Source organism: Rhynchophorus ferrugineus, unplaced genomic scaffold (assembly GCF_030347505.1).
Source record: "Rhynchophorus ferrugineus isolate W39M unplaced genomic scaffold, kcgeb_rfMv2 rfM3, whole genome shotgun sequence".
In the NCBI taxonomy this organism is placed as follows: domain Eukaryota; kingdom Metazoa; phylum Arthropoda; class Insecta; order Coleoptera; family Curculionidae; genus Rhynchophorus; species Rhynchophorus ferrugineus.
The window spans coordinates 61,291,853-61,313,964 of NW_027472582.1; the positions used below are offsets into that span (position 1 = coordinate 61,291,853).

The 22,112-nt window shown below is 31.7% G+C and overlaps 1 protein-coding gene across 1 annotated transcript in view; it reads left to right on the forward strand.

Moving 5' to 3' along the window:
- LOC143193695 (hydrocephalus-inducing protein) overlaps positions 1-22,112 on the forward strand; it is a 73,878-nt gene that overhangs the window by 16,452 nt on the left and 35,314 nt on the right. Inside the window, exons 9-32 of the mRNA XM_076400010.1 lie at positions 73-224; positions 278-517; positions 1,406-1,530; positions 1,585-1,768; positions 3,850-4,205; positions 5,153-5,418; positions 5,899-6,128; positions 7,714-7,908; positions 7,970-8,276; positions 8,329-8,513; positions 9,626-9,844; positions 9,898-10,137; positions 12,312-12,856; positions 14,112-14,474; positions 14,536-14,778; positions 15,686-15,741; positions 15,806-15,973; positions 16,125-16,319; positions 17,325-17,858; positions 19,802-19,920; positions 20,055-20,184; positions 20,237-20,499; positions 20,688-20,796; positions 20,850-21,149. Coding sequence (XP_076256125.1) covers positions 73-224; positions 278-517; positions 1,406-1,530; positions 1,585-1,768; positions 3,850-4,205; positions 5,153-5,418; positions 5,899-6,128; positions 7,714-7,908; positions 7,970-8,276; positions 8,329-8,513; positions 9,626-9,844; positions 9,898-10,137; positions 12,312-12,856; positions 14,112-14,474; positions 14,536-14,778; positions 15,686-15,741; positions 15,806-15,973; positions 16,125-16,319; positions 17,325-17,858; positions 19,802-19,920; positions 20,055-20,184; positions 20,237-20,499; positions 20,688-20,796; positions 20,850-21,149 — 5,724 coding nt within the window. The remainder of the gene's footprint in view (positions 1-72; positions 225-277; positions 518-1,405; positions 1,531-1,584; positions 1,769-3,849; positions 4,206-5,152; positions 5,419-5,898; positions 6,129-7,713; positions 7,909-7,969; positions 8,277-8,328; positions 8,514-9,625; positions 9,845-9,897; positions 10,138-12,311; positions 12,857-14,111; positions 14,475-14,535; positions 14,779-15,685; positions 15,742-15,805; positions 15,974-16,124; positions 16,320-17,324; positions 17,859-19,801; positions 19,921-20,054; positions 20,185-20,236; positions 20,500-20,687; positions 20,797-20,849; positions 21,150-22,112) is intronic.

Below are 22,112 nucleotides of genomic sequence, written 5' to 3' on the forward strand. Positions count from 1 at the left end.
AAAAATATGTATTGCAAGGTGCAGTCTATCTCAAGTCAATGTTTCTCTACATCTTAAATTTCTTTGTCACAGGATTAGTTCATGAGAAAACATTTCTCTTAATCAATGATTCCAAAGTGGCCATTAGTTTCGACATATCAATTAGCGGAAAAAACATGAAATACCGATTAGAAGTTGATCCTAGCGGTGGATTGGTGGAACCAAGATCAGATATCTTAATAAAGGTAACTATGAAAACTTTAATTCGATCTAACAAATAGTTTGCTTTATGCTACAGGTGACATTTTGTTCCGAGAGAGAATCGGAGGTTGCAGCCAACATACTTGTTACCATGTGGAAGTCTAGCAAATATGTGCTCAACATTCCATTGCGATGCATCTGCTCTTGCCCTAAAGTGGTGTGCTCTCCCACTAATATAATGATAAAGTTTTGCTTCTTGAACTGTAGATATAGACGGGTCATCGCCATTACCAATATGACGGATTTACCTGGATTTATTGAATATAATTCAGAAGCAGTAAGTTAAAGTTTAGCTTTGGTTTTGATTCTCTATTAGACATCTTCACTAGCCGAAATATATTTCAGTCGTTGAACAAGCAGGCATTCCTTAGTTTCATGGTTTTCTACCTTTGTAACTTAACTTTTTTTTGAAATCAACAATTTTCAACTGCGTTTTCAACTTGTCTATATGTTACTGTTACATCATTACTGAAATTTTGTTTGAATATTTCTACTTCCTGGAAGTCATAAATCTACTCAATGGTAAATCATATATACCACTGAAGTGTTAGCATAAACGTCACCAAACTTCTTCAGTGTCTTCAGTTCTGCGGCATATTTGCAATTAAGCGCAAATTCATCGAACAATTCCATATCTTGACTGTTGCTAATGAATGATCGCACTAAAGAAATTGGCAAGTGTATCACATTTTGGGTTTCTTTTCAGGAGATTTTTAAAAATTTATCCATCTAAATCCTTTAGTTAGTTTTAAATTAACACCATTTGTGACTGAGGCAATTTTTACTTTGGACGTGTTAACAATAATATTACTTTCTTGTCATTTTATCAGTAGATTATATGAGTAAAAAAGCTGTGTAGGGAAGAATAATTATTGTTAGTTTTTTTCTCGAAAAGTTGTCTTAAAATATAATCACAGTTTAAAGCAGACATTTCTTGGAAACAGTCGGGAATTTATCGATGCTCAAAAATAGTTTTTCAAAGGCTTAAACTCTATCAAAAGCCAGCGTCAACGCAAGTAACCTTGTTTTACTGCAGTTTAACCGTTTCTGACACCCTGTGATTGTTGAGTTATACAAATCTTTCGGAGATCTACTAGAACGCTGAAGATATACAAAATATAATAACATTTCACAGATATACATTATCACAATGATGTTATTTTAGAATGCTAATCATGCTATTAAGTGCCAACTAGAAAAATCCAAGTTGTATCTCGAAGCTCGCCAGTGCGTAAAATTAACTCTTACCATAACCGTTACTCAGTTGGGACCTCATGAGTTGCCATTAAGGTTTGTATGGTTTTAGAAATAAATTTTAAGCAATGAATATCAAAATATTTTTAGTTTTCTCCTTGGACAAAATATCAATCAAACATTATGTACTATAAATTGTAACGGCCAAGGCCCAGTTATATCATATTATCCCGATGAAGTTAATTTCGGAAAGGTGAACGTTCTAAAGAGGTACGAAAAATATCTCACGCTGGTGAACGATTCCCCTATTTCAGCCAGAGTTAGAATTTATTGTGTACGTATATCGAAAAGTTTTTATTAACATATTAATTTGTTCTTATTTGTTTATGTGTTGCGATTAAATCGTGTTTTACCGTCATTATTATATTTTTATTCTGGAAAATTTATTGCATAGAATGTTCCGTTATAAATAAACACTTATATATATGCATTTGGATTCGACTGTCTAATATTTTATAATTGATAGTAATGTGTGCTCCTTTTCAAAAGAGTTATTTTATTTCTGTTCAATATTTAACTTTTTTATTATTGTAAATTCATAAAAATATCTTTATTTAAATGTTATTTACAAATCAATAAAGAATTATTATATAATTTATAATTTTAATATATATTTCTAAAACAAATTCTGGCTTAAAATTGACTTTTTACATTTCCAATGAATATTGAAAGAAGTAGGAATAATGACCTGGCTATTTAGGTCTTAAATTTTTTAAAAGTAATTCAATAAATATATAGGTTAAATACAAATGATATAATGATACAATAAATATAATCCTATTATTAGAGAGAATAAGAAATCAATTAAAGTAAATAGTAACACTCGGTCTAGCTCTAGGTAGGGATTTATCTTTTGCTATAATGACTGTGTCATCAGCCAGTGTTCTAAGTTCTGTTTCTTTTGCTTTTGGGATATCGTTAGTGTAGAGCATATATAAGAGTAGTTCCAAGAAACTCCTCTGCGAAACTCCAGCTGGAATAGGTTTGAATGTTAGGAATGCCTCTTCATATGACACTCTAAATTATCTTTCGAAAAAAACACGACCACAGCAATTTACAATTAGTCTGTGGCAACCTTTGGCTTATCTTGTGTATTAGTACGAAATATTATACCTGGCCAAATTTCTCTGAGACGTTGTTCAAACACCTTTTCAATAACTATTGTTCCTCTATGCACCTGGACGATGGCTGATTTGTGGAAATTATTTCAATAATTGAAATGAAATATCATCAATCCATCATGTCATGACAACTTCCACTGGAGATATTTGATTTCTAGCTATTTTGGGCTGATAAATCGGAATAATAATAAATCTTCGTATTCATGAATATGGGATATTTTGTCATAAAATGATAAAAGTAGATTCAATCAAATACTTTTATAACTTAAGCAAAAATAAGATAAGGTTGAAATGTATGCCCAATTTTGTTGAGAATATTTGTGGATTAAATAATAAAGAAATATTAAATAGAAAAGTCAAGTCTTTTGCCAGGCCGCTTACATAAAGCAGATGGAACGCTGTACCAGGGAAAATGGATGATATTGGATAAGTGCAAAACAAAAGTTATGATGTCGAAATAGCCAGAAGAAATAAATATGCAAAGTGAAAAAGTAGAGACAGAACAAGTAAAGCGAGACATAAGTACCATAAAAAATTAAGCAATGAATATGAAATAGCTTGAAGGAGTAAGAAGAATAATAAAGATGATGGGTTCAACCTCTTATATCTTAGGGAATAGACAATATTAGTTAAGTGAGTTTGGGAAACAAGGCAAACCTAACAGACCAGACAAACAAATCTAAGTAGACCCACGCAGACCTAAGCAAACGTGGGACGAATGTATCGGTGATAGAGATAAAATGGGATGAATTTGCATACAGAACATGAGACAAGAAATACCAAAAATTATTAACCTACACCACTTAGTAGTACAACATGTGTTTTTATTATTATTCTTCTTGAATTTCTAGTGACTGGAACTACTGTTTAACGTGCGCTCTGTATTACGGCCGTCTGCATTAAGCTTAGCGGCTCATAAGTGACCACCTTAGGGACCATTTCATCAGAAAACATCCAGTTTTACACACACTGATTTTAATGTGACTAAGGTGGTTTTCCGTACGACAATTACAATTAGAAATAAATACAAGGATACATTTATAACAATGCTTTGACAGGATTCGAATCTGAGATTATAGTAGCAGTAGATGGTCCGTTATTCGTCTTGACCACTGCAGCTACCAAGCTGGCTTAGTTAAACACTTCAGGAGTCATATAATATGTCTTTTCTAGCTCTAACACAAAGTACTCTAGCACTGAAAATATAACTCTATAATCAGTTTTTCTATTGCAGAAAAACAAAACATCGTTCAATATCGAAGATAGTACTTTAGAATTAGCCGCCGAGGAAACTAGAAAACTAGCCATATCAGTCGTTTTCAATGATCCCGGAAAAATAAAAGACATCATCCTAGTGGAAATTTATCAGGGCGACGTCCTATCCGTGAAGGTATCTGCCGAAGGAATCGGTACTTCGATAGTTTGCGATCCAGAACTATCTCCGGAATTGAATCTAGGTATGATTTTAACCTACAAGCTCTTCGTTCAAGATGTCAAAGTAACGAACAGGGGTAGCTATCACAACAAATTGTTATTTTCCAAGAGGACTAACGTGAAAATCTTGTCGGAGGAAGGAGAATCCAGTGTTCCGTGAGTAATTTCCTTTTTCTTTTATTACGTGTCAATACCATCATTAGTTTGGTTTGGTTTGGTTAGGTATTTGAAAATATTTGTAGCTTTTAAATATTTCGTTTTCTTTACTAAATTGTTTACATTTATTTTTGAATTGTATTCGGCTTCTTTAAACTAAATCTGAAGAAGATTATTTATATTAACTTTATATTTAATTTTTATTGGCATTTTTAATTAATTGTTATTATGATTTTATTTAATATGAGATTTGCTTTTATATATCTAAAATGTAATAAACTGAATGAATTAGATTCAAAAGGGGTTTTTGACTTGGTATAGACTATTTGGTAAATATTTTGAGTACCAGCATTCATTCAAGGTTACATAAATGATTGACTATTAAAAATAAAATTGTATTTAATCACTCAGAAGGTTAAATTCGTGAGTCAACTGCTCATATTTTTCTGATTTAAAACGTTTGATTTTATTTATTATCAGTCCAGATTGATTATAAAAATCTTCTTTCCTACATCTGATTTAATCTGATCTGAATTTTTTTCGATCCGAATAAGATGTTGGTCATAAATACTGCCATTGCTGGTCAAGACAGGATGTACTTAATCGATTAATGATTGAATATTGCAGTTGCATTGCAACGCAATTTTTCATCCAATGTGTAACCATGGCATGTTCATAACTTCATTGTGACATTTGCTTGATGCATGTAAGTTACTGAGGATCCTTAGAACTAAGCAATATGTACTTAACAGTATGGTACCGTGAGGTTTACACTATTTTTGTGATTATTTTTAAACTTGAAATAAAAACAAATAATAAACTCCCTTATAAATTGCTAAAAGTACATTAGTTAATTTTGTTTGTTTTTCTAACTAAACATGTATATGATTTTTTTCTAATTTATTGAAAAAATTAGTCTATTAATAATCTCTACTATTATATTTTAGATATATCTTTAAATTTGAACCTTGCCTATTTGAGCTGGATTCTGGGGAAGAGAAAGAAGTAACGATCAAGGGTATTTGTAAGCATACGAAGTATGTCGAAGAGAAATTCTATTGCTATTCTGTTAGTACTTTGTCAAAGCAGATCAGTTTGATCAAGGAAATAGCAATAGTGGCCGAATTTGTCGACCCTAAAGTAACATTTTCCAGGACAGACTTGCATTTCAGTCTTAACATAATGGGTTCGCAGCAAAGTGGAAATATCTCAGGTATCTCATTTTGTAAATTTTTATTGATTTGGGAAGAGAAAAACTGATTTATTCAAAACTGTTTAATGTGGCATTTGAATACATATGGTCGACCAGAGGATGGACAGGATATTAGCATAGGCCAGGGATGTCCTTAAACGCTATGGAAGTAATACTGTTACAAGGGGTAGAGAAAAGAGAGAGGGTTGTTTTTTTTTTACCAAGATGCCCAGCTAGAAACAAATGGTATTTTTCTGATGTCGCTTCGGGTTTAGAATAGAAAGGTTTTGCGGCCGACAGGGAACCTACTACTAATACTTAACTAAACTACTGGTGTTTATGGATGGGAGGGATTTAATCAGATTGTTATCGTGTTCTAAGGCACTTAGGGAGAACCTCACACTGAGCATAATGTTTTGCTACAAAACACCTTAATTAACACACAAATAACAACTTAATTTAGTTTAGTTAATAGTTAATAGTTAATAGTTAATTTTTTAGATATTATACATTATCAGAACGAAACAGGACTGGATCTTCAGGTTAACGTGAAGGTGGAGAACAGTTTCTCCTTGGAATATAGCGGTGAGAAATCGCGCGAGATAATTCACGACCTGAAAAATAACTCACAAAACCTAGCGGCCATAGAGTATTGTCCCACAATAAAAGAGAAAAGAAGATATGAACAACACGGAAAGCTAATTTTCGAATATGAAAATCATCCGAAATCAGTAAGTATCAGTCAGAACTTTATAGTTTATAGTTTATAGTTAGTTTGGGTTGATTTGAGAATTTACCTCGAAATAGAAAATAAAAAAAGAATTTTCCAAATTAAAATTGCATTAAATTAATTTAAACTAAAGTCAATATTAACACTAGCTCTAGCTGTAGGTAGGGATTTATTTTTTGCTATAATGACTGTGTCATCAGTCAGTGTTTCAAGTTCTGTTTCTTTTGCTGTTGGGATATCGGTAGTCTAGAGAGATAAGGGTGGTCCCAAGACACTCCTCTGCGAAACTCCAGCTGGAATAGATTTGAATGTTGGGAATGCCTCTTCATACGACATTCTAAATTGTTTTTCGAAAAGGCACGACTCAGAGACATGAGCAATTGGCAATAATTATGTGGCAACATTTGACTGATCTTGTGGATTAGTACAAAACATCATATCTGGTCAAATTCCTCTGAGGCGTTATTCAAACATCTTTTCAATAACTATTGTTCCTCTATGCACTTGGTCGATTGTTGTTTTTTGGAAATTATTTCAATAATTCAAGTGAAATATTATCAATCCATCATTTCATGGCAACTTCCACTGGAGAAATTAGATTTATAGCTTTTTTGGGCTGATAAAGAAATAACAATGTATCTTCGTATTCATCAATATGGGCTTTTTAACATTGGAATTTATAACTTATATTTTTTGAAATTTTATAGGAAACTTTAAACACTTTTACATGTTTGTTACTTTATTTGTTTTTTTTATGTGAATCTTTTCTATATGTCAATGCCTTCTCTTTATATTTTCTACCAGAATTTTTTGAAATGCTCTTCATTTTGTCTAAATATTTTTTTGTACTTCGTCGAGGTCAATAACGAGATCTTTACTGGTGATGGTTGATTCATACATTTAATTCTATTTGGGGTGACTAGAGTTTGACTAGATCCTTGCTTTATCTTTCTTTAAATTATTGAATTTTACATTTTTTGGTTATAACTCTCTTTGTATATTCTTCATATATAAATAAATAACACATGGGCTGAAAAATCGTATGAAAGAAAACGCGTTTTTTTTTTGGTATTTCTTTTTTGACTTTATTTATTGACGCAATCTCTCCATCAAGAGCCACACATTCATTCCAGCGTTTCTCTAACATTTCAATGCCACTTTTGTAAAAAAAAAATCCAGTTTGTTATGTTTAAACATGAACAAACATTGCTTGTAATCATCAACACATTCTTGTTTTTGATCAACAATGAGCAAACGCGGCACTCATTTTGAAGAGAGCTTTCTCATAGTCAACCAACACGTTCTTTTGATATCTTTACGATGTTAGCTAACTCGCGCAATTTCACTTTTCGATCATTCAAACGATTTTATGGATTTTCTTGATGAGTTCTGGTGAGGTGGTAATCATTTGGATGTCCTGCATTCTGCATCATCGGTGTCTCTACGGCCACGTTAGAAATCACCCAACCAACGTTTAATTTTTGTTTCTGATAGAGCGGGGTCCATATAACATTAAAAAGCAGTTTAAAATTAAAGTTGAATTAGTTGAATTTTTTCTTTCACTTTTCACGTCATTCACTTTTCAGGATGTTATCAACTTACATGGTGAAGTTATGTTCCCAACCATAAAACTCTTCCCGAATCTTATTAATTTCAAATGTGTTCCTCTCGGATCTACTAAATACAAAATAGTAGTCATCAAGAATATAAGCGCATTAATGGTTTCATTTAAATGGTACTGGTCTGAAAGTTTGATCGAAATTACTCATTTGGAACCACAGGTAACCTAAATAAACCATTACTGATGCCTCTTCATCGTATTATCACATTATATTTATTAAGAACACAGCGGATCATACGAAGAGCCATTGCCAAAGAGCCCCAGTATTTTCTCAGTCGTGGTTTTATACGGACAATGATATACTCGAGTATGATGAACCGCTCCAAAATGAAGAAGATGCGGAAGAAGCATCAGTTCGTATTGACGATAACAATCTGACGTATGATAGTAAAAAGTATAGAGAAGAGATGCGAAAAATATTGTTTCCTCTACTAAAAGTGAATGGGAAGAACGATTTTTTTGATTTGCCCCTTAAAACTTTTAAATCGCACGACATCACTAAATGGTTATCCATTGAACCTAGTGAAGGTAAGAGGTAAGTTGTATTTAAGACGCAAACATACATCTTCTCTTTTCTTAGGCGTCTTGGAACCAGCTGAATACTCGTTAGTTACTGTAGGATTCAACCCACCCCCGAATGTTGAGTTAAAAGTCAGTGCAATATGCAAGGTTTATGATGGCGAAGAAGAACTGTTAAAAATATGTGGGAAGTCATCGAGGCTCTCTTACAAGCTTGATAAGCATATTGTTGACTTTGGGAATAAAGTAAGTGCATATATTTTTATATTCAAGGAGAAATGTATTACTTATTTGATTATTATTCTCATTGATTCAAATGGAGTTTTGAAACAATGTCGCAATCGCATTTTTTTGGTCATTTCGTATGGTAGCCCTTTTCCTTCATCTTGAATCTTTCTGTTGTCTATTGAATAGAAGTCTAATATTAGATACTATTTATAATATAATTAATAAAATAAATAGAATGGACGAACAAAAATATCTTAACGTATTTAGATCAATTTACTGACGCAGCATATTGAGCATTTTGAATCTTGGCAATATTGTGTAATGTTGTTAGGCTCCATTTGACTTTTGCAATTGGAAATTTGACCAATTGAAATTGAAAAATATGCTCGTCAATTAGTGCAAAGAAATTGCCAAGAATTAAAATCGCAGTACATCAAAAGTTCTGTATAACATCTATACAGCTCACCAATCTTGGATCTATGCGTATGAGCTCCAGACAAAACAACAACCTACTGTATGAATCTTCTAAGTTGAGTCAAATCCGACAAAAGTAATTCGTACGCGAAGCACTTTGAAGCTTATGATCGCCTGTTTCTTCCGAATAACTGGACATGAGACAACCATTTCCTTAAATTTAAGTAGAACGGTGAATTGTGATGCACCATATATACCGTGGTGGTACATAACCGTTTTTTTAATAAGAAATGTTTCATGAAGTACGAAAAAAGAAGCGGCAACGAAGAATCATTCTTTATCATGACAATGTAAGCTCTCACACATCGGCTGAAGCAACCACCTGTTTGAATGACCAATTTACGTATACCAAGAATAAAATGTGTGGCCTACGTTTTTCGGTGCCTGAAGAAGCTGTTTGGAGGTGCCTCAATCAGAGTGGAAAATGTGTTATAAACGTGTTCAAGCACATGTAAAAATATAAATAGCAACCCTCGTATGTCATAAACGTAGAACACAGTTTTTTTTAACGGATGAATATTCGATTAAAGTAGAATACTTATGGTTTAATACATATTTAAATCTGCTACTACTTACTAAAACCTCAATGTAATTAAATATTTATTCATAATTAGTGTTAATGTTATTATGGATAGAATTTTTGTTCTCTTTATCAGATATTTTGCGAAACCTGTGTTGACCAACTGAAATTAACAAACAACGGCCTTTGCAATCTCTCTTTCAAAGTGCTTGGAGACGAATTCAGCACTCTTGACTGGGATTATTTTAACGTAACACCTCAAAATGGATTATTAGAACCCAACGAAAGCGTTGATTTAACAGTGGAGTATTTTCCGGGAATTCCAGGCTATTTTTCAAAATCGTTTACACTGGAGGTAAATGATATATATTTTTTAAACACACACGTATCTTATTGTAACTGTTTCAGTTAGGATATTTAGACCCTATCACAGTTAAGGTTTGCGGATGTGCGGTCCTTAGCCAAATTTTTCTACACGTACCACGAACTGATATGAATTTAAATCATGAAGATTCTTATAAAGCTATATCTTGGATTACTCCAAAATATTTAGAGGGTATTCGTACTAACACTATGGAATGTACCGATGACATCAATGATCCTACAGATTTTTTAAAAACGAATGATTGGGTTGTAATACCACAAAATGTAAGTGTTTTTAATAACTGTTTATAGTTTTTAACTTTTTATTTAATTGCTCTATCATGATTCTTATCGAATATGTATCATTAATGTACGACTAACTTTTTATACTTATATATGTTGTACACGCATATATATATATATATATATATATATATATATATATATATTGATATTTTTATGGCTTTTACAACGTTTGATTGAAGTATATTATGTCTCAATCACTTTGCCAGATCAACAAATCAGAACAGAAGATAACAAGGGAAAATTCAACAAGGCCACAAAAGAGCTAAAAGAGTTGATAAATAAGGAACAAAATTATGGAATTCAAAACTATTTAGAAAAATTAACGCCAACTGATGCAACTATTAATATTCTCTCTGTACCTAACAGACAGATATTTTATTGTAAAACAGGGTGACGAATATACTGGTCTACACCCAATATATTCGGGTGTTCCGCAGAGCAGTGTTCTTGGCCCATTGTTATATCTTATGTATACAGTTGACATACTGACCTCAAGAAACACTACTGTTGCAACATATGCTGACGATACAGCGGTTTTATCATCACACGAGGATCCAATATAGGCCCCAAGAAACCTCCAACTTCATCTTAACAAAGTCGAATTGTGGTTGAAAACGTGGCGTATCAAAGCAAATGAGACAAAATCTACACATGTGACATTCACCCTTTGTAAAAGAACATGTCCCTCAGTAAAATCGAATAATCATAAACTTCCGCAAGCAGACAATGTTAAATATCTGGGAATGCATTTCTATCGACGTTTGACATGGAAAAAACATATAGTTGCAAAACGCAAGCAGCTTGGGCTTAAACTAAACCAAATATATTGGCTGATAGGGCGTAAATCCAAATCATCATTAGTTAATAAGGCTTTGCTGTCTAAGTCAATACTTAAGTCCATTTGGACCTATGGTATTGAACTGAGGTACTACTAGCAAATCTAACATAGATATCCTCCAGAAGTTCCAGAATAAAGTGTTGCGAGTCATCGTCGATGCCCCATATTACGTGTCCAGCAAACTAATTCAGCGTGATATTCTGAGTGTGATTCGGAGTGTTAGTACGAAGTACTCTGAAAGACTATTAGTGCATCCCAATGTACTCCCCAAACAGTTAAATGTGCGCGATGATAGTGAAGTGCGTAGGCTCAAACGCAAACTTCCGTACGAACTGATTAATAGACACATAGAGTGTGATTTAATAATCTCTAGAATAAGCTAGAATAATTTTTAGAATAAGTTAACATCTTGAATTGTACCATATGTCTTTATTAGATGTGTAGTATGGAGTATCGACTATGGTATGCAACACTTTGTCTTAGAACCGTTAAATGATGGCTATATTAGCTTTGCTAACAGTACCCCATAGTGGGATTTAATATGGCTAAATAGACTTAAATATTGATTTATATAAAATTATATAATTATTTAAGTGTAACTTCGATTTGGGTGCGACAAGTATTTTAAGCCCAAATTGTTTTCGTTTAGCTAGTATCTGTCTTTTCCAAGTTAAACTTCATTTTAGATGCATACCAATATATTTAGCAATCTCAGTCTATCGATATCAGGGTAGGTTTTATATCCGTGGCTTCAATACGCCAATTATTGTATTTTTTAAATATTAAATTAATTTGTAATATTTAATTATTAAATTTTAATATAAACTTTGCATGCAAGAGATTTTTTACTCTGAATTTTCACTATTATTATTGAGTGCTTCAAATAAAATAAACCTATACCAGCCTTTACCAACTGAAACAAATCCTAATCAGAAGAGGCTAGATCTAGACTAATTAATTAATGAATAATTTTGTTCGCTTTTATTTACAACGCAATATACTTCTTAGTTCCAACGGGATACAGAGCATTAATTTTAACACGTGAATATTACGTACGACTTTTTTCCCTTTAGATTATTGTAGTATATCCAGTTGTCATCAGAAGCAATAATACAATAAAAAAAGCACTTATATTAAAATTTTAAAATTAATTTAAGGTTAAAGTAGAGCTTACATCGATGAAAACCTATGTTATTATTATAAATTTCATATGATTTTAATAATAGGCCAATTACATTATTCAAATTAACTAATCCTTAGATCAGTGTATTTTTATTTCATTAGAAACTATAGTAATAATTTAATCAACTTAAAGGAACTGTACCCAAATCTGATGGACATATCCATGTCAATGGAGAGAATTCAAGCCTGGAAACATGTATCTGCTAATAAGAAGATTCTGAACACCCATACTTTTTTAAAGAAGGTAATAAACGTACCCGATTTTGTACCGTCGCCATATTTGGTCGACTTTGGATACACCGTTCGTGATGTTCCGGTTTGCTACACCGTAACGCTCTATAATTATGGCCCGATAAAAACCGACGTAAAACTAATGGAGGATAATAAGCTCTCCCTCATAGAGCACGAATTCAAGATCGAATTCAAAGATGTTGTGTTGTCTCCTGGAGAATCTGCACAATTGTACGTGGTGTATTCACCAACCCTTAGGAAATGTCCGGTATTAGATACGGAAGTGTCGGATACTCTGTGTCTCAGGGTTCGACATGGACCCATAATTACTCTACAATTGAAAGCTGTAGTAACTTTGCCTACTGTGGAGGTGCAACATGAAGTGATACAGTTCAATAAAGTTCACTGTGGAAGTTCTTTAAGAAAAACTGTCATATTATCGAACAAGTGAGTTCAGCATATTAGTTAAGATAATTTATACATTAGATCCAGCAATTAATTCTTATATTTTTTCTCTTTAATAGGTATTTGTTGTGAAAAATTAATACAATATATAGTAATCAAAATATTTTCTTATATTTCTATAGCAACTCTCAGATATTTTCAATTTTTCTCTCTGTCCTTTTCTCATATCTCAGGAAACATTACCACATTTTCTGTCGCTTATTGTGTTATCATGTTTTTTGTGACACACCACTAAATAAATAATATTATAAATAAATAAATCTCATGATGAGAGGTTATGATTAATTAACATACTTTTCACTATCATAGTGGTGTTAGAAAAGTTTTCAAGGATTGATCCTCTTCAATCTAGAAATGACGTGTTAGCTTTTGTTTCTTCAGTGATTGTACAACACTTTCTTCTCTTGGATATATCTTAGAAATACATTTCGTTTGATCTTTTTTTGATCACGGTGGTAATTTAATTGACTTTCTTCTAGGATCTTTTGATTTTCACTGTTTCTGCTTCTCTATTTTCAGAGGTATTTAAAAAACTAGGAGACTCAATTTGTCCGGAAAAGTTTCTCCTTCGTATGCCTGTGATAGTTTTTTCCCAATATCCAAAAAACATATATTAGCAATATGTGCAATAACAGTATGCAGTACTGTCTACTACGTCGTCAAAATATCTCTACCCCAAAACAGTCATAGTCTAATTCAAAACTATATCTTAACGCCAGAGCTACAATGGCGAAATAAAGATGTTTGGCACCTTCGTTTTCTCGAAAAAATCTCCTTCAGATATCTTGCTGTTTTAATCTGAACAGATGATAATAAGAAGGCGCTAAATCGGCCTAATATTAGAGAGTTAATTAGCGTCTGTTAATTACAATTGATTAGCTTTTCAGCAATAATTCTTCACTTAAATTATTAACAAATAATGCTGCATTACGCCATCACTTGTTGATATCACCAAACAAAAACTTGTTACTATATCTGATACTAATCCGTGAATTTTTAATTTTGGTTTATTATAGTACAAATTGGCAATAGCATTTTCAATCAATAATATTTCCCAAGCAATTATTTTCTACTGCTATTTCACCTCTCCTAACTCTTCTACAAAAATCTTATTTACTTAAATTACGTTTATACTATAAAAACTTGCAATTCATTTACTTCCAAATTAAAATATAACAGTGTAACTTTTTTTTTCAGTTTAATTTGTATTTTAAAAGAGTTATTTGATAAATTTTAGTGGTAACGTTGCCAGTAAATGGTTCCTGACACTTGGTCCCTCTCAGAAAAAGGCATACAACACGAGCTTTTTCATTTTCCCCAAGGAGGGTGAACTAAATCCTGGAGGAAAATCAAAACTAAACATATACTTTTACCCTGCCCAAGATGGGGAATATAAGCAATCCTTTAAAATAGAAGTGGAAAGAAACGACGCTCCCATACAGGTACAGTTGCTTGGTGAAGGTATTACGCCAATGCTGACCATAACCCCAATAGAACTTGAGTTTTCGCCTACCCTGAGTTATTTTTATGAAACCGTGAATTTTTGTATTGAAAACTTGAGCGATGTCGGTTTGGAATTTTGTTTCCCCACATTCAATACGTAAGTAAAAGATCAGTTTAATCAAATTAAATGGGCAATGGAATGTTTGATGTTATTCCAGTGAAGCAGATACAGAGAGAAAGTTAATAGAAATATTTTTAAAGCGTAAAGGTGTAAATCACGTTTTCATACCATATCGGAAAGCTGGAGAGAAATTGCCCAGTCTATTCACGGAGGTATACAATAATTTAGTGGATCGATTAAGGAAAAAAATTCGACAGGCTAAATCTTTAAGCGATGCGGATGAGGGCAGTGAGGAAGAAGAGGAAACAAATATATCGGAATCTGTATCGAATATCCAAAGGTGAGTTCGCTGTCATCGTTAAATCCAAATTATATATCGAGATATTGGTAATAATGAGTTCCAATTTTCTACAATATATGTTTAAGTAACTAGATGGTACTATAATCGCCGTTCAGTGGACTTGATTGTCTAGTTGTAATTTCAGTTTAGGTACTTGTAAAGTAGGGTTTTGTTTTAAAGGCAAATTATTTATTGTTAAACAGAATTTACACGCAGACACGGAATGTGATATCTGACGTCATATTTTACTGACCAATACAATTTATAAACAAATATACAACAGATTTACTGCATGTTCACATCTTATTAATTTAATGGGATCTATTAAGGGGATATTCCAGTCTAGAAATTTGAAAAAATCGATTTTCCAACTAAACTCATATTTCCAAAGCTTAGCCCTTGAAGAATATCTCGTTAAAAGGATTTATCAAAAAATATATTATTTTCAGAGATTTTGCTGTTTTAGGTGACACAGCATCTAAAAACGAAACATTAAACGCGTTTCTACATCGCGAGACCACTTCTTTCGAGAGGGTTGACATGAGTTCTCAAGTTCTACTAAATTTAAAGTCTAAGCCTCCTCTATAAAATATTAGTACAGTTTATAAAAAATTCGGAAATTCCAACAAAAGTGGTAAAAAACAGTCGTAATTTAATGAAAAAACTGTTTGATATTTTTTACTTTTTTGAGTGAGATCGGAATTAGATAGGATAACGACAGATGACATAGGGACAATAGTATCCTTATGAATGTTATATATTTCAATATAATAATATTGGTATAGTAAATAATAGTAAAGTGTAGTAGTAGGATTAAGTAGCCTTAATATATATATATATATATATATATATATATATATATATATATATATATATATATATATATATATATTAAACTAATTTTTAGCAATGATGATCCATTAGCCAATTACACTCCAGAGAAATTATTTTCTTTATTAAAAGGTAAACGTGTATATATAATATTTTAATATATAATGTATTATATTTTACACGTTATATATTGTAGAATTTATTGAAGTTGAAGAATTTGAATCTGAGCTAAACGAGTCTACTTTGTGTAATTTAGAAGATTATTCTAATAATATTGAAATTATAGAACCCCAAGAGAATCTTACTGATTCACAGTTGGAAAGAAACTTAGTGCTAATTATTACTCATGGAGCTAAAAATACAGGTACGAGATATTAATATGAAGTAACAAAAGTGATGCTGCAATAACAAGATAACCCATAAACACACACTCAAAAATAGCATAGTATGACATCTTCTATTTTATTTATTGTCTGTAATTATGTTCTTTAAAAAAAGTATTTAATATTTTCTAGATTATTTTAAAGCTGCTAATGAACTAGGTATCGATTTGTCATATCCAGTATACAGCATTGATAAATTAATGATCGAAGCATTGATCGAGCAAACCGAAGATTGTGCCAAACAAGTACTCAATGTTATCGAGGAAATGTATTCAGAATTACGAACTGGTCTTACGGCCTCAACAGAAAGCTTACTTAACAAAGAAGGTAAGATTTATATTTGTTTATTAGAGATTTTTAAAATTGATATATTCTTAAATTTCTTTTTATTGTAAACAAATATTTTATTTTTTGGTTATCATCTAATTTCTTGGTGATTTGAACGCTATTTGTTTTACTTGATGTAAAAAAATTACAGCACCAATTTGTTTTGGTTTTGTTTGTCAAATTTTGGATATTCTGATAGCAAAGATAAACTGAATCACAAATTAAAACATTAAACAGACATAATTAGAATATTATACTATACAAGGAAAAAAAGAAAGTATATCTTAACAGAGTAAATTTGATAATGTTTGAGAGAATGCCTACGCCATCTTAAAAAATTATATAGAAACAAGTGGAATTCACTATTATCCTCGATCGTAACAAACCTATTCATGGAAGATCTCCAGCTGAGAATAATAAACACAGCAAGCTACACACCATTGTGCTTCATATATGTGGAGCATGATTTTTAAAATAAGGATGCATGGGAGGAAAGCGTTACGAAGAATCCATAAATAAAATATATTTAGAAATTAAAAATTATATAGAAATTAAAGTTAAACAGGAAGAAAGAAAAGAAAAACCAGCCGGAAAAATTTGTTTACGATACATAACAGACATCACAAATAAGATCTTCAGAAGACCTATAATCGAAAAAGTACTCAGAAGGCTGCTTAAGGATTGATTGTGATCAATATTATCATATTACTTACCACGTTAATAATACGCGAACAATGAAAATCTCGATTTAATTGTTTATCCAACTTATAGTCCTGATTCTTAATCTAATAACTTCTTTTAATTAAACTGCATATGCTTGTTTTGGATTTACGAAAACTCAATTTATTAACAGTGTTAGATAAAAATTAAGCAAACATTATTAACCAAAATATATAATCAATTTAAGCAAATATAAATTCTGTACTAAAAACATAATATAATATCCAGGGCCAAATAACATTTGTTGATATGTTTTGTAGTTGGAATATTGCGATTTGGTTTTAGATAATGCCTATTACAAAATATTAGACAAGATTACAGTCATTTTAACTACCAAACCGAAGAAACAGCCCAGGAAGCCAGGCACCAAAGACAATGCTAGCAAAGCCTCCTCAGACAAGAGTCAAGCTAAGAATAAATCAAACATATCAACCGATTGCTTCTTGAATCTTCCGCCAGATGTCCTTGTTGATTTATTGAAGCTAAAACTATCGAAATTTAATTATATCGTTATCGAAAGTCTTACCAGCACCTTTTTCTCCAAAGAAAATCTTGCATTGTATAGTTTACTGAGAGCTGCAGGACCCGCAAAGTATATACACTTTATATATTTTTCTTATACAATCGACGACTTCGTAAGAAATGAATTAGCCAAACAGTATGTACCTGAGGAAAATAAGAACAACACGGATCTTATTGTTGTCAAGAAGCCAGTTGAAGAAGAGAAGCGGAGCCCAGAGAAGAAATCCGGGAAAAAGGCTTCAGAGAAAGGTTCAAAATCGAGTTCTAAGTCTAAAAAAGAAAGTGATCTGACTAAAAGTAAGTACGATTTTGTGTAATAAGTAATTTACATGGGGTTTTTCAATATTCTAAACTCGAATTTTCATATAGAGGATGGACAAAATAATATGGAGACCTAACATTTATACAGTATTTAAGTGTTGAGTCGCTATTTGATTTTAAACCAGCTGCAATTCTTCGCAGAATAAATTCGTATGGTAGACTGTTTGAATAGTTTCAAACGGAATGTTGTCCCATTTTTGTAAAACAACATCCGCCATTTGCTACAATGGTGTTGCCGTTGGAAATTTACTCCTCATTCTTTGCTTTAAGATTCCCCAAAACAGTTCAATTTTGTTTAGATCCGGCAATTGTGCTAACTAGGAAAGATGTTCTGAAGCTTTTCAAATCCCGACTGGATCTTTTTAACAGTGTGTATGGGAACATTATAATCTTGGGATATGGCAGTATTTGACAGCAATATACTAGTCATAGTAAGCACTTCATCATTAACCTTGTAGAGATATTCAAAGAAAGGAGTCCTGCCAGTGTCATAAATGAGACGACCAGTTGAATACCCCCATGCTTCACTGTAGGAAGTAAACAGTCCGGATCATAGGCTTCTTTTGTGGTTCTGCATACATGAACCCGGCCGTTTGTAGGAAACAATGTAAAAAATGATTCATCGGACTATGCCACATTCTTCAAATTATCAGGTGTCTGTTATAAAGGGTTTCACAATGGCAACCCTTCCATGAAGGTTAGCTTTGTGGAGCTACCACTAATTATTTGTGGGTTTTGAGTGTTGCTGTAGTTTTTTTCGCTCTCAGTTAACTTTGGGTTTAGCTATTTACTCCTTTTCGCTCATGATATTTTATTATATTTTTTGTATGCAGTAGTTACTATAGACCATAGATACTGTCACTAGTAAAACGTTAAAAATCTGAGAGATTACATATTTTAATCATCGCTTGTTTTTTGTATTTAATTATTATATTTGATTTATTATATTGCATATTGTTCATATTATTTTTTCTGCCCTATAAACCATCATTATAAAACGTTCAAAAGCAATCCAAATGAGACTCAATAATTAATTCAATACAAGTAAACACTATATGGTATTCAACTATCCTGATAAAGTTACTACGAGGTTCTCTATTTGTATTTTTAACAAAGTAATGAATAAAAAAAACAAATATTGTTGATCGAAATTAAATTCATGGATATTTGAAAATGAATGCATGAAAATCGGTGCATTTTTCCTTTTCCAGATTTCATAGCACTATTTTCTCTCCGAATCAAGTAACTCCAAAACACATTTTTTGAAAAACTGACTGAAATGATACAAGATGATATGTTACAAGACAATAAGACAAGAATATGATAGATAATATTTGCCTCTTCGAACAAATCATTCTTTAAACATTTGTCAGATTATGTAGGATCGAAAGCGAATAAATCTTTATTACAGCTAAATAATTATACAGTAAATTATTGATGTTTGTTATATTAAAGCACAAGGACACCACTATCTCACTTGATGTCATATGACGGTCTTGCTTTATAAAATAATGAACTGCATCGATGATTTCTGCGTTACTTGTTTTTTTTAGAGTATAATAGCTTAATGCTTTATCATCGTGTAAAGAATTAGTGCATCGATACACCATTGTCCACGAGATGGATGAAAATGTCTACGAGTTAATTGCATTTTTTGCCGAAATTATTTTCCAGTTACTGTAAACAACATAATACATAAACAATCTCAATGAAAACGTCAGATTGCTGCTGACAACATTTAGTACTCGCAAGGCGAAAACAATTCAATTTTTAAATTTCAATCAATTTTTTTATGTGAAAAAAACTGAATGAAAAAGTCAAAAATATGTTTCAAGAAGACGTTGCTATTTAAAATTAGAAAATTTTTAATGAATTTATTAAATTTTATTTACATTAATTCACGCTGTATACACATTTAGAGATACTCAAAACGGTAACCAAATCGATGAAAGAAGATTTTGAAAAATGCGAACTCTTGCTGCGAGAGGTTCATCATGTCTCACAATATTGGGACCGAAAGACGGGTACCTTAAGAAAGGTAATTAAACAGGAAATGATTAGATAATATCTTTTTAATTTAATTTTTCTTGGGAAAATGTATAATATACCTTGTCTTTCACCACAACCATATAATATATTTTTATTTTTTATATTATTAATTTTCTTTAATAGCCATTTGTGGGAAAAGCTCAACCTTCTAAAAAAGATACCAACACTAAAGAATCAATTAAAACGCTCAAAAATTCAAACAAGCGATCATCTGATGTCAATATGGATGATAATGACAATGTTATGGATGTTGGTAAGTCTTGTTGCCCCTACAGTCGTTACGATTTACTGTAACATTTTAATAGGATTTCATATATGGATAATGGCAAATAGTGATGCGAATAGGGAAAAAGATTTCTGCAACATGTTAAGATCTGTTATAAAAACGTACGAAGATTTGCAGAAAGCAATTAAATATGTGAAAAATTCTTTAGAACCAGTCTGGACAGAATCAGAAACACTATTTTCAGTTATATCTAACTGTTTATATAAAGAAAACACTAATTCCAATGTGTTTACCATTAGAGACTTTAAAGTGATAGGAAGCTCCAGTTTAGAAAGTACAAAGGTAATACAATAAATATGCAACAGTTTGTTTCATTTTTATTTAGTCTAAATTCCTTTTTATAGTCTTGTAGAAAAAAATATTTAAGAGTTATCTTACAATTTGGTAAAGAAAAAAATGGTTATCTTATTCATTAAACAATTAAATTTAGTTCCTATCAAATATAGCTGTAAAATTTCCATTCTTTTTAGTCAAGAAGCAAATCAGCTTCAATAGACATCAAATCAAAACGAAGAAAAAACTCAAGGAGGGGTAGTACTAGCTCAAAATCTACAGAACCGTATATTCTACCACTAAAAGGTACTTTATTGAATATCCCAAAGCTTTTATTTGATTAAACTTACTTATTTTAGATAAAGATGACATGGAGTTTACCACTAGGGCTGCTCTTGAACCTGGTGATATCGTAAAGTACGAAGTAGTGTTCTCTCCTCAGAAACCGTCCAAGTTCAAGCACAAATATAATGTGTATACCGTGAATAACAACGTATCGTACGAAATCAATTGTTCGGGTACTTGCGAGTTACCTGATATCGATTTTACTCCGGAGGTTATGTTCTCCAAGGTTTTGGAAGACTATCGAGAAAAGGCGTCGTACGATCATTTTGTTTATATCAAAAATCAACAAATTTTGGATTTTGGTTCGGTTATAGGTAAGTTTGTTTAGAATTTTACTTTTTTTGAAATGTATTTATGGAAGTGATCAAATTTCAAAATTACTATTGCCCATAATGTTTGTGAAGAAACTATTATTATAATTTATATATTTGAATTTATTTTTCGAATTGTTGTTGTTGTCAAGGTTGGATTAATTACAAAATTATTTATACAATTAATAAAATTTGACAATTAATAAAAGTTTGTATTATATAGTATTAAGATTATCTTTTAAGCCAATGTTAATTCTTCACGCACATATAATAACTGGATCAAAGTGACTCAGTAAAATTAAAGATAGCTATAAATTCAAAGATATCATCACATTATTGCATTACTGATGAGGTGAAGCATTGAATTTAAAATTCTTCAAACTTTATTTGGGATTCATTGCTAATTACAGATATAAGGATTAGGCAGAAGTTCTTATTTTGAACGAATTTTGGTTTCGTAACTGAAACAGTATTGGTGTAAATGTAGTTAGTGTTTATATGCTATATACCTTTCATATATCCCACATATATCTTTCATATATTTTGTATATCCCCCGTTGGTCACTAGCCATTGATTGGACTTTACAATTGCTCAAGATCAAAATCAGAGATGTTAATCGGAGGTTTAGATTCCACATCAATGATTGAATTTTATTTTACTTGAACAGCTCCAAACAGCGCTCTGCTTTAGAAATCATCAATATATTATAATTTTAGGCCTAGGCCTTCTGATCTCTCTTTCAGGTGTCAGCTAATTAACGTAAACTTCCTTTATTGTTTTCAAAATCTATTTTGACAGCAGCAATATTGGTATTTGTGAAAAGTGGGGCAAAAATCCTCGTACCATTTTAACTGCGCGCCACCTTGTTTATGTGACGTTTAGCTCAGTTTCGCTTTAATCATTGTGTTGTATAAACGTCCAAAGAACAAGCAGAAATAGTGACAATATTTATTAAAAATAATCGT